The sequence below is a fragment of the Cebus imitator genome, unplaced genomic scaffold, assembly GCF_001604975.1.
Source record: "Cebus imitator isolate Cc_AM_T3 unplaced genomic scaffold, Cebus_imitator-1.0 Scaffold62, whole genome shotgun sequence".
Classification (NCBI taxonomy): domain Eukaryota; kingdom Metazoa; phylum Chordata; class Mammalia; order Primates; family Cebidae; genus Cebus; species Cebus imitator.
The window spans coordinates 3,117,268-3,130,135 of NW_016107377.1; the positions used below are offsets into that span (position 1 = coordinate 3,117,268).

General features: G+C 43.9%; 2 protein-coding genes and 4 non-coding genes across 17 annotated transcripts in view; 5 read left to right on the plus strand and 1 right to left on the minus strand.

Annotated features, from left to right (window-relative positions):
- Window positions 1–10,660, minus strand: part of ZBTB37 (zinc finger and BTB domain containing 37) — an 18,476-nt gene extending 7,816 nt beyond the window's left edge. Inside the window, exons 1-4 of one of the 4 annotated variants that reach the window (XM_017529969.1) lie at window positions 10,552–10,660; window positions 9,842–10,037; window positions 7,805–8,753; window positions 5,105–5,204 (exon numbers count right to left, since the gene is read on the minus strand). In XM_017529969.1, coding sequence (XP_017385458.1) covers window positions 5,105–5,204; window positions 7,805–8,727 — 1,023 coding nt within the window. In that variant the 5' untranslated portion in view covers window positions 8,728–8,753; window positions 9,842–10,037; window positions 10,552–10,660. Of the gene's footprint in view, window positions 1–5,104; window positions 5,205–7,804; window positions 8,757–9,841; window positions 10,038–10,551 lie in introns of those variants that run through there. The other 3 variants (XM_017529967.2, XM_037739068.1, XM_037739067.1) reach the window with 3 other exon arrangements.
- Window positions 9,941–12,868, plus strand: part of CENPL (centromere protein L) — a 67,716-nt gene continuing 64,788 nt past the window's right edge. Inside the window, exons 1-6 of one of the 9 annotated variants that reach the window (XM_037739071.1) lie at window positions 9,941–10,030; window positions 10,110–10,205; window positions 11,886–11,938; window positions 12,129–12,160; window positions 12,349–12,388; window positions 12,739–12,768. The gene's annotated coding sequence lies outside the window, so the exon portion shown is untranslated. The other 8 variants (XM_037739074.1, XM_037739076.1, XM_037739075.1 and 5 more) reach the window with 8 other exon arrangements.
- Window positions 11,197–11,277, plus strand: LOC119471482. Its single transcript, XR_005200552.1, has one exon. It is a non-coding gene; the product is annotated as a small nucleolar RNA SNORD74 (small nucleolar RNA).
- On the plus strand, window positions 11,991–12,050 carry LOC119471489. Its single transcript, XR_005200559.1, has one exon. It is a non-coding gene; the product is annotated as a small nucleolar RNA SNORD75 (small nucleolar RNA).
- Window positions 12,205–12,284, plus strand: LOC119471478. The gene has a single exon (XR_005200548.1). It is a non-coding gene; the product is annotated as a small nucleolar RNA SNORD24 (small nucleolar RNA).
- Window positions 12,574–12,641, plus strand: LOC119471486. The gene has a single exon (XR_005200556.1). It is a non-coding gene; the product is annotated as a small nucleolar RNA SNORD77 (small nucleolar RNA).

Below are 12,868 nucleotides of genomic sequence, written 5' to 3' on the forward strand. Positions count from 1 at the left end.
AACCTCCGCCTCCTGGGTTCAGGCAATTCTCCTGCCTCAGCCTCCTGAGTAGCTGGGATTACAGGCACGGGCCACCATGCACAGCTAATGTTTTATATTTTTAGTAGAGACGGGGTTTCACCATGTTGACCAGGATGGTCTCCATCTCTTAACCTCGTAATCCGCCCGCCTCGGCCTCCCAAAGTGCTGGGATTACAGGCTTGAGCCACCGCGCCCGGCCTCAAAATTCATTCTTACTGTAAGTCCTTGCCCTGTTTTAGTTCTCTGTAGTAGGAGAAAAAAACTGGTGAGAAGACTTACCATATTAAACTTTCATGCCCATTAAGGCATATATATCACCCATAATGTCATCCCCACACAATCTTACTTATCTCCTATTTCATTACAGCCTCTCTGTACCTTTTGCTTCAGCAAGGTAAATACTCTTACAGAATTCTAATTCTTATCCCTATCCTATCTATAAATAAAATAGATTATCCCTTCCTAACTTATTTAAAAACTGCATTTAAAATCTCCTTGAAGGTGGACGTGATGGCTCACGCCTGTAATCCCACCCCTTGGGAGAACTGCATCTTGGTATCCCAAGCGGTGGGATTACAGGTGTGAGCCACCATTGAGCTCAGGGATTCAAGATCAGCCTGGGCAACACAGTGAAACCCTCTGTCTACAAAAAAACAAAAAAGTTAGCTGCATGTGGTGGCACATCCTGCGGCCCCAGCTACTTAAGAGCTCAGGTGAGAGGACTGCCTGAGCCAGGGAGGGCAAGGCTGCAGTGAGCCATGATTGTACTGCACTCCAGCCTGGGGGACAAAGCAAGACCCTGCCTAAAAAAAAAAAAAAGACAAATAAAATCGTGATAACACTTTCCTTAAGTGGACACTGATTCTATCACCTTTTAAGCAATCCTAGTCCCACAACACTATTACTGAAGTCTATACTGCATAGTCTTACATATTTTTTTTTTGTATTTGTTAGTCTTTTTTTTTTGAGACAGAGTTTCGCTCTTGTTGCCCAGGCTAGAGTACAACGGCATAATCTTGGCTCATCGCAACCTCCGCCTCCCAGTTTCAAGCGATTCTCCTGCCTCAACCTCCCAAGTAGCTGGGATTAAGGGCATGCACCACCACGCCTGGCTAATTTTTTGTGTTTTTAGTAGACAGGAGGCTTCTCCATGCTGTTCAGGTTGGTCTCAAACTCCTGACCTCAGGTGATCTGCCTGCCTCGGCCTCCCAAAGTGCTGGGATGATAGGCATGAGCCACCACGCCCAGCCCTAATCTGTCTTATGCCCCCACTTAGTTGTAACGTCTGTCTCATTACTGAATTTACCATTATGTACCACATAACATTTTGGTCAATGACGGACCACATATGTAACAGTGCTTTTGTAAGATTATAATACAATATTTTTACTCTATCGTTTCTATGTTTAGATACACAAAGATTTACTATGGCTTTGTAACTGCCTACAGTATTCAGTAGAGTAACATGCTATATAGGTTTGTAGCCTAGGAGCAAGAGGATATATCATATAACCTAGGTGTGTAGTAGGTTATATCATCAGATTTGTGTAAGTATACTCTATGTTTGCACAATGACAAAATGGCCTAGCAATGCATTTCAATGCATTTCTCAGAATATACTACCTTAATTAATGACATATGTCTGTATCTGCATAACAGCCCCCTCTGCACTGTTATCATACCATATTTGAGAGATGAGGAGAAAAAGTGCCCTAATTATATGAGTGAAATTACTTTTCCTCCAAGCTCCTAATAGTTTCTCTAACATCTTATCAAACCTAAAAAACATAGTTTGTAACAACATCTTACTGCTGTTACTATATGAGGCACACAATAAATATTCAGTGGTTTAGGCTGGGCGCAGTGGCTGACGCCTGTAATCCCAGCACTTTGGGAGGCCAAGGTGGTGGTGGATCACCTGAGGTCAGGCGTTCAAGACCAGCCTGACCAATATGGTGAAACCCCCGTCTCTACTAAAAATACAAAAATTAGCAGGGCATGGTGGTTTGTCCCTGTAGTCCCAGCTACTCCGGAGGCTGAGAGAGGAGAATTGCTTGAACCCAGGAGGTGGAGGTTGTAGTGAGCCAAGATCACACCACTGCACTTCAGCCTGGGTGACAAAGCGAGACTATGTCTCAAAAAATAAAAATAAATAAATAAATAAATTCAGTGGTCTACATAAAAATTAGATGAGATACTATCAGTGTAATGCAGAGGCTAAAAACATGAGCTATGTAATCTTAATCTACAAGTGTTTTTCCTTTTTTTTTTTAAGACAGAATTTCACTCTTGTTGCCCAGGCTGGAGTGCAATGGCGCCATCTTGGCTCACCGCAACCTCGGCCCCCTGGGTTCAAGCTATTCTCCTGCCTCAGCCTCCCCAGTAGCTGGGATTACAAGCATGCCCCACCACACCTGGCTAATTTTGTATTTTTAGTAGAGACAGGGTTTCTCCATGTTGGTCAGGCTGGTCTTCAACTCCCGACCTCAGGTGATCCGCCCACCTCAGCCTCCCAAAGCGCTGGGATTACAGGCATGAGCCGCTGCGCACAGCCTAAGTTTTTATATTTTAAAGACAAAAATGTTCACGATTTATTGTGTTCTACTTGGTGAGTTCACTACCTTTAAAAAAAAAAAAATCATTCACTCAGACCTGTGAGAAAAAAAATATATATCAACCAACTACTCATACTAGTTGCTAAGGAGAGTTGCAAAGAAAGTAGAAAAAAAAAAACCATCATTCCTACCCTTTCTAGAATGTGTTGGTCTAACAAAATATTCAGGAAGAAAATAAATGACAAGATACAGTACATGAAATAGCGAACACACAGAAAAATGCGTAAGCAGCTAGGCACAGTGGCTCACGCCTGTAATCCCGGCAAAATGGGAGGCTGTGACAGGCAGATTGCTTGAGTCCAGGAGTTTGAGACCAGCCTGAGCAAACTGGTGAAAGGCCATTTCCAATTAAAAAAAAAAAAAAAAAAAATTAGCTGGGCATGGTAGTTCACACTTGTAGTTCCAGCTACTCAGGAGGCTGAAGTGGGAGAATCATCTGAACCTAGGAGACTGTGGCTTAAAGAGAGCCGAGACTGCACCAGTGCAATGCAGCCTGGTCAACCAGAGTGAGACCCTGTCTCAAAAAAGAAAAAAAGGTGTAAGCAATTCGTTTATAAATACATCATGCAGGACAGGCGTGGTGGCTCACACCTGTAATCCCAGCACTTTGGGAGGCTGAGGTGGGTGGGTGGATCACCTGAGGTCAGGAGTTCAAGACCAGTCTGGTGAAAATTTGTCTCTAGTAAAAATACAAAAATTAGCCAAGTGTGGTGGTGGGTGCCTGTAATCCCAGCTACTCAGGAGGCTGAGGCAGGAGAATCGCTTGAACCTAGGAGGCGTAGGCTGCAGCAAGTTGAGATTGTGCCACTGCACTCCAGCCTGGGTGACAGAGCGAGACTCTGTCTCAAAGAAAAAAAAAACATATATATATACACACACACACATACATATATATGTCTACATATATATATAAATAAAATGCTATACATTAATAACTTGGTAACTGTGTGTTTTGTGTGTATTCTCTATATATAGTATATATTCTCACACACACACACACACACACACACACACACACACACACGTACAAAATCAGACTTTCCATGTCAGGTTCTAAATTACCTGCAAATTACCTGCATGTAGTTTTCAGGGGTTATTTTTTATTACTCTTAGGTCTACAGAGTGGTTATTATAATCATGAAAGAGTTCCACAATCTTGTTGTTTTTTTCTACTTCCCAAATTCTGCTGACACCAATAGTGTATTTTCCTGTACACTCACAAGCAAAAATAAAGTAATCAAATATAGTTTTTCACTTTGCATTTTTTACATAACATGTCAGGCTGCCTACTATTAACAAAAGTTCTATTTCTTTCTTTGTTATCCTTATACTATGAATTTATATTTCTTGCTTTACTGCACTGACTAGGACTACATATAAAAAGCTGGGTAGAAGTGGTGGTAGCAGACATTCTGTCCACTCCCAATTACACAAGGGAAGTTTTCAATAATTTATCATTAAGATGTTTTCTAGGGACAGCAGGGGGTGGGGAGTTGGGGAGATATAACATGGGGGCAAACGCCAGATATAGGTGATGGGGAGGAAGGCAGCAAACCACATTGCCATGTATGTACCTATGCAACAATCTTGCATGTTCTTCACATGTACCCCAAAACCTAAAACGCAATAAAATATATTTTTTAAAAAAAGATGTTTTCTATAGATTTTTTAGATAGGCACTTTCAATTAGATTAAGAAAGTTCCCTTGTATTTCTAGTTTGCTAAGAGTTTTAGTCAACTGCTCTTTTCTGTATCTATCAAAGTTGCCACATGTAATTTCTCACTTTTTCCCTATTAAGGAAGATTACATTAATTAATTTAAAAATGTTAAATCAGCTTTATATTTCTATATTAAATCGCAATTTATTACATTGCATTATACTTTTTGTATATCATCAGTGTTAATTTGTTAATGTTCTTTTGAAGATATTTGCATCTATGCTTGGGAGAAATATCAGTTTGCAATTTTCTTTTCTGGTGATGTCTCTGTACAATTTTAATATTAAAATTCTGGGCCGGGCGCAGTGGCTTAAGCCTGTAATCCCAGCACTTTGGGAGGCCAAGGCGGGTGGATCACGAGGTCAAGAGATCGAGACCATCCTGGTCAACATGGTGAAACCCCGTCTCTACTAAAAATACAAAAACATTAGCTGGGCATGGTGGTGCGTGCCCGTAATCCCAGCTACTCAGGAGGCTGAGGCAGGAGAATTGCCTGAACCCAGGAGGTGGAGGTTGCGGTGAGCCGAGATCGCGCCATTGCACTCCAGCCTGGGTAACAAGAGCAAAACTCTGTCTCAAAAAAAAATTAAAAAAAATAAAATTCTGCTACCCTCAGGAGAAAAATTCAGTATTTCTTTAACAGGGCCACTGTTACCTCTTCTATATCTTTCCTCTTTCATTATTTTCTATTCATACACAGTAGCAATTCCTCAAACCACCACAGCAATTCTAAATCCACAACTCCATACCTGGGAGCTGGGTTGCTTAGGCTCATCCATTCTCCCAGGAGACTCACTTCTGGCTCTGTGTCTCTCTGTCAAGGGAACAACACTGCCGGAAGGGCTAAATCTGTTGGAAGAGGAACATAAAGGGGACTAATAGAAAAGCAGTGTCAAAGAACTTGAAAAATGGTCATGTCGACCCTCTTTATTCTATGGTTGAGGAAAGGAGAATAAACTAAGCAACAGATAACTGAGAAATAGTTTCATGGAATTAATAATCTGATTTGAAATAATAGGTTAGCCCTAGTAAATTCAATAAACACAAAATGTCATAACAGTAACATAACAGACCATATGAGCTAGTGAAGCCAAAGCTAAATATAAGCTTCCTTCCTTTCATAAATACTGGGAGACCATAAAAGAATAAATTAAAACTGGGCCTATAATTTTGTTTCTTCTATTTAATTATCAGGTTTTTGGCTGTTTCTTCCCCCAGGTCCCAGGATAATCTGTTATTTGTTTTAGACTGTTGATATAGATCCTGAAGATTAAAAAATCTTTGCATTGAAGTTGCTATTACTTCTTCTTTTTTTGGGGGGGGGGGTATGACAGAGTCTTGCTCTGTTGCCCAGGCTGGAGTGCAGTGGTGCAATCTGGGCTCAGAGCAGCCTCTGACTCCTGGGTTCAAGTGATTCTTGTGCCTCAGCCTCCTGAGTAGCTGGGACTACAGCTACTATGCCCTGCTAATTTTATTTGTATTTTTAGTAGAGATGGGGTTTTGCCATGTTGCCCAGGTTAGTCTCAAACTCCTGAACTCAGGCAGTTACCCTCCTTGGCCTCTCAAAGCATTAGGATTATAGGCGTGAGCCACCATGCCTGGTCTCATATTTTCCTTTTTTTTTTTTTTTTTTGAGAGTGAGTTGGCCAGGCGAGGTGGCTCAGTAATTCCAGCACTTTGGGTGGACAAGGCGGGCAGATCATGAGGTCAGGAGTTTCAGACCAGCCTGATCAACATGCTGAAACCCTGTCTCTACTAAAAATACAAAAATCAGCCGGGTGTGGTGGCGCACACCTGAAATGCCAGTTACCCGGGAGGCTGAGGCAGAATTGCTTGAACCCGGGAGGTGGAGGTTGTGGTGAGCCGAGATTGCGCCACTGCACTCCATACTGCACAACAGAGAGAGAGACTCTGTCTCTAAATAAATAAATAAAATAGATAGGGTCTTGCTCTGTTCCCCAGGCTGGAGTACAGTGGCATGATCTCGGCTCACTGCAACCTCTGCCTCCAGGGTTCAAGCAAGTCTCCTGCCTCAGCCACCCGAGTAGCTGAGATTACAGGTACGCGCCACCACGCTCGGCTAATTTTTGTATTTTTAGTAGAGACGGGGTTTCACCATGTTGGCCAGGCTAGTCTCAAACTCCTGGCCTCAGGTGACCCACCCATCTCAGCCTCCCAAAGTGCTGGGATCACAGTCGTGAGCGACTATGCTGATAGTGATATTACTTCTGAATTTTTTTTTAACTTTTTTATTTCCATAAGTTATGGGGGTAGTGTTTGGTTACATAAATAAGTTCTTTGGTGATTCGTGAGATTTTGGTGCACCCCTCACCTGAGAACTTCTGATACAGTTCTAAGAGTATTTTAATAAGGACACAGGAAGCCAATACTCAAATCAAGATCACCCGAAGCCAGGCGCTATGGCAGGAGAATCTCTTGAACCAGGAGGCAGAGGCTGCAGTGAGCTGAGATCATATCACTGCACTCCAGCCTGGGCAACCTTCGTCTCAAAAAACAATAAAATAAAAAGATCACCTGAAGTGGATGCAGTATACACTATCTGAATCTCTGTGACATATTTGTTGCTCAAGACCAAACCAAAGTAATAGTTCTTTAGTTTTCTTTGCTCATATGGTCAATTTAAATTTATTTTTAGGAGGGGAAAAGAACAAATATTACCAATCTAAATTAGTAATATTTCTTTCAACTGGGACGTTCTCGCAATTGACTAAGAATAAAACTCATGGTATTTCCACCAAAAAGAAATGTTCTAATAAATACAATGTACTAAAAGAGAAAAGTAAGGCATAGGGCATAGTAGCACTGGTGAAAAAAGGGAGATTCTCAGGCCTGTGGTAGCAGCAGTCATCCATGAATGAAAACAGGGAAGATACCATCACATGACAAGGGAAAAAAGAAATAAAAAATATCCAAAAAGCTTTTCTTCAGAATTAATATTTTACTAATTTGAAAAGAACAATTACTGCTGGTACCATTCTTCCTCTAATTTGGTAGGTGGGGGCAAAGAAAAATAAGCAGTGCTACAAAGCAAAGTGAGACTTCCCGAGGCCACCTAGTGGTGTGAGAACACACCAAGGAAGGGCAGTACTGCCAGGTTCCCAGCTGATGATCAGCTCCCTGCCTGGAATCCTGAGGAAGCCCCTGGCAGTTACTGATCCTAGTGTGGCTGCAAATGCCATACTGATTCATGGAAGTGCCTAACTTTACCACAGTTCTCACAACATTGTGAATATTTCAAGACTTGGAGCTTCCTGTTTTAAAAAAATAAGAATGCAAGTCTTTTGACGCACCTCCAGTTTCCCCAATGTCAACCTATTTTAACCAAGAAAATCGGGTAAGGAAGATGCTCTCTGTACTACAGAGGACCTGCTTTAGTGATGTCTACACAGCAGCCATTACATGGGAAAACAAAACCAAACCAAACCTACCTGTCAACTTCACTGCTTGTTGGCCGAGCCACCTTGGCTCCTGAAGACCCTAAAGCGTAATTTTCCTGTCCTACAGAACCATGGCCTGTGGTATCAATCACCATGGCCGTGACCTCCTCTGCACTACTCCCATCTTCTCCAGAAGGCTGATTCTCAGGCCCAAGCCACTCCTCCAGATTTTCAGTTTTGATGTGTACTGCTCCAAGAACTCTAACTTCATCATCACTCCGACCCCCACGATCCGCTACTCCTGTCTCCACATACCACTGTCCTGCTCGGTTGATCCGAAGAATGGGCTCCCGGCTCTCTACATCAGAACTTGGTTCAATGATCTGAGGGCTGGTGGACTCCTCAGGAGGACTTAGCTCTCTGATATCCAGCACAGCACTAACCTGACCTCGCCGGTTTCCCTTTGGGGTATTATGTCGTGGGCTAAGGGAGCGGCTGAGATTTGGGGTAACCCTGTGAGACTCTGGAGGTCTCTCTTGATGTTTTGTCCTTGTTTGACTTAATTCTGCTTCGACCTCAGCCACATTAATTTTGAAATGAATGCCCTCCAGGATCTGTGTACATTTGTCTATAATATGCTGCATTTGCAGAAAACTGGCAGCTGTTAGGTAGCTGATGATATCTGCCAGTTGCAGGCATATCCGCCCTGTGTAACAGAAAGAAAGGAGCTGTTCAAAAACAGTAGGGTTCTTGATGACTGAAATGGAGACAGTACTCATCTCATTCAAAGACATGTGATCCCGGAAATAGGGGGAGCTGGCAGCCAGTACCACTTTGTGAGCCCGAAAAGCTTGTCCTTGCACATTGACCACAATATCACAGAGACGGCCCTGCATGCGCAACTGGTTTAGATGGCTCAGGACAGAGTTGCTGAAGTCAGGAATCTCCAATTGTATGTTCCCACCTTTCTCCATGGTCGTGCCTGAGGGTGCATTCAACCCTGCTAAAAAAAGAAACCATATTCTAATTAATAATTATAATTTTACTCCCTGGATGTTTCCCATTTCAAAAGTATTTAAACATAGTATTCGGTAAAATTTCAAAATCTCCAGGTAAAAAGAAATACCTTCCTTATGTTTAGATGTGGAAACTGAATTACCAACAGGTTTATTGTAAGTTTCGCAGGAGGATCCAGTTAAAACTAAAAAGTGGTCTTCAGACTCCTAAAAATTCATCTTATGACCATACTTTCCTTACTAATAAGGTATATAACATCAAAATAGAAAGTTCAACAGAAAGTAGGGGAAAGGACTTTTAAGTGTTAACTATAAGGTACTTGCAGACTGAACATAAAATCTCATAATAACTTTACAACTTTTCTCTGTAGGAGGAAAGCTTTCTGAATAAATGCAGTTCTATGTGGATGGCTTGATATCCCTCTTCTTAGTATTTTACTACATGCTGCAAGAATTACCTTTATTATTTTATATAGGGACTAATATTCCACATGAATGTAGGCTAGTATTTCTAAGCTTAAGAGTCAGAGCCCCCACAAAAAGACTTTGGTTATACGGCTGTGAGGCAAACTCTAGGTTAGGGTAAATTCCACAGCTGTGCCAGGATTCAACTTAGATGCAGAGAATGTGAAAGTTCAGTTGTCAGAATTAGGAAACGTGGGTAAATTTGCCAAATTCGAAGTTGGCAATTTCAAGGTGGTGATGATACTTCGATCCTGAAATTTAGTTCTCCAGATCCAATGGAAAAAACCAGCATTTATCAAGTATGGCCAACATTTTTCCATTACAATATTTTAAAAAAATAGCTGAAACATTAAACCTGAAGCTGTATACAAAATAGTTGAAAGTACAATTTCAGCTACTGAAAGTACAGTTTGTATAAATCCCAACAGGAAGACACTTGAGCCCAATGTACATCCACTATCTATACATTTATATTACAGTTACACCACATCTGAAACTTCAGGATCTTATTCTGTCAAGCTCACAGTCCTGCCCTGAATTAACAACAAACTTATTACAAAGGGAAGTGTATACACTGTTTTCAAGAATCAACTTTAGCCAATCTGACCTTTTTCCAAAGCGTTATTGTTTGTTTTGAAACTTTTAATCCAATAAGAGCCTCTGTCGACGCCATCATGAATTCAGATGTGTTTATTTTGGAGCCTAGACCAGCGCCTTTTTTGTTTGCTCTTTCCGGCAATTCCCCAGTGAGGAAGCCCCTGGAGTAAAGTCTTTCGCTACCGTCGGCACTGGAGGGGTGAGAGCTGTAAGAGGGAGAATCGGGAACGGCATGGGGTTGGCCACTCCAGCACTTGAGCAGCTTTCCTCTGCGTTAGGAAGCATGGGGAGAGGGTAATTGGATGAAGGGCAAAATGTCACTGAGGAACTTTGAAGAGGGGGACAAGGCGTCGGGCGGGGGAGCCAGCGCTCAGGTGAAAACCAGGAAGGGGGCGGTGCCCGGGCACCCGCTCCAGGTGGCGGCGGGCGGGGAGCCGCCGGGAGGTGGGTGTGCGTATCTGGGTGTGTCCAGCTGTGGTGGGGGAGGGGGCAGCCCATCCCGGGGTCCTGAGGGAGGGGCCCCGCGAGGGGGCGGGTCCGGCAGCTTAGCCCGGCCGGGGGCCAAGGAGGTGGAAGGTCGCCCGGTGCCTGGAGGCGGGGTGAAGGAAAGTAGTGAGCGCCCCAGGAGTGCGCTGCGGCGGAGAGCGGACGACGTGACCCCGGTGCAGGGCAGTGGGACTAGGGTGTGGGGCCCGAGTCCAGTCAAGGAGCAGCACCTACCTCCGGGGGTGGAAATGGGCCGGAATGGGCCGGAACACCGTCCCGGAAGTGAAACCCCCCACCCCCTCCCACGAAGCGGGCGACGTGCCGGAAGGAAATCACTCAGCCTTACACCGCCCCCATTCCCCCACCCGCAGAGCTTCCCTTGCCTCGCGCCCCCTCCCCTCTCTGCTCTTCTTCCTAAATCGGGAGGAGGGCGGGAGCCCGGTGTCTTGGTCATGTCTCCGCCCACAATGGCGAGGAAGGGCGGGGAAAAGGGGCGGGCTTATGGGGCGGGAAGAAGGTGGTGCTGGAGGAGGGGAAGATTGAGGGCGGCTAGGGGGAGGAGCCGAAGCAGTCGCTGCCGGGAGCGTGCGTCATGGCGTCACCAAAGAAAACTCTTATATACGGGAGCCCAGGCACCATTACGTCCTTTCGAGGTAGGAGGCCGCTTTGGTTTGGTAGGTATTGTCTTTGTGAATGTTGAAGGCTTTCGGACCCTCCAGCCCTTGTCAGTTAAGGTCACACTAAACTGACTTCTTAAGCCACTCGCGCGCCTTTGCAGGGCCCACAAGCCGAGGATGGTCGGGGATTGCACATTTGGTAGGTGCGACCTAAACTGTGACTATATTGTTCCGGTAGAATTGCGGAGAAGCCTCGGCTCTTGTGCCCTGCCCTCTGATGAAGCCTGTGTTGGTAGGGACATCTGAGAGTGATGATGAATGCCAACCGCTCTGATGGTGGCACATGCCGAGTCACCGGAGTAACCTATTGTTAGGGCCGTGGTCCAAACCTCCAGCCGCCCGCTCTCAGGAAAGGCTGGCGGTGGTGGTAGTCCACCTTTAAGTGGCGGCATTCCGCAGTGCCACCAATATTTACATTAGCGGTCCTTTTTTCTTTTTTTGAGACCGAGCCTTGCTCCTTCACCCAGGCTGGAATGCAGTGTCGCGATCTCGGTTCAATGCAACCTTCGCCTCCCGGGTGCAAGCAATTATGCTGCTTCAGCCTCATAAGTAACTGGGACTGCAGGCATGCGCCCCACACTCGGCTAATTTCTGTATTTTTGGTAGAGACGGGGTTTCACCATGGGGGCCAGACTGGTCTTGAACTCTTGACCTCAAGTGGTCCACCAGACTTGTTCTCCCAGAGTGCTGGGATTACAGGCGTGAGCCACTGCGCCTTGCCCGCAATTAGTGGTTCTTAACTGCGAGTGCAATTCTCCTTTGTAAGGTTAAATGTATCCTTTGCCTGTCGCTAGATAATGAATGGTATGTTACCACCATTGTTAGTTTAAAAACACGACATAAAGAACCGTGGAACAATGAATTAAAAATTTGTACCCGGTCTCTCTCTAGGTATGGAGCTAGGTGCGGATGCAATGTGGCGCTCGATAGCACCTTATGGATAGGTAAGAATCGGGGAAAATATGGTGGGAAAAATGAAATCTAAAAGACGGTCTTAGCCCGTGATGCTTTAAGAGTAGTGGACAGAAGGGATTTCTGAAAATCTATTCTGAGGCTTTAATGTTAACAGCATTGATATTTAATGTGGCTGTAATGAGGTTCATTTTCACTGTTTTGCATCTTTTTGTTTCCTAGTTGCGTCCCAAAGGATGAGAATAGCTGCTGAAGTAAGTTGAAAATTCCCTCTCAAAAAAATTGAAGTCACTGGATGTGCCACAATGATGACAGTTTATTTGCTACTCTTGACTGCCAGAATGACGAGAGTCTTAACCACCAATCTTAACTGAGGCACCCAAAATGGTGATTTGGGGAACAGAGAGCACACCTAAGTTCACATCAAGCTGTTTCTTCCCAGGTCCTAACGAGCAAGCCTAACTCAAGCTGTTGGCACACAGGTGAGAAACCTTTGTTATACTTCTCACCTTTTAAGGGATTAGAAAATAGCCAAAGCAATGATGCTTATATACATTAGTGTTCTCTCCTCCCCTTTTCTATTTTATTTTTTATTCCTCCCCTTTTCAAATGTGAGTTTCTGCTCTCATTTTTATACTAAATTTAATACTGAAGAAAATGAAAACAGGTACTATGATGGTTGCATAGTTCAGCAGATTGCATCATGAAGAGATGTACCATCTGTCTGATGTATCTGTGGTGGCTGTGGTTTGTTGTTACAAGTGTAAGCAGTGTACCACCAATCTAGCATTAAAATATTTACTGACAATTTTGTGTTAAATTTATCTCGTAGGCATTACACAGAAAGCTGGAAGTTGAAATGGTAAGTGAAATTATATCCAAGTAAACAGGTAACTGGGCAAACTGCCTACAGCACAAATGGCATTCTAGAGTTAATTTTTTTTTTTTTTTTTTTTTTTTTT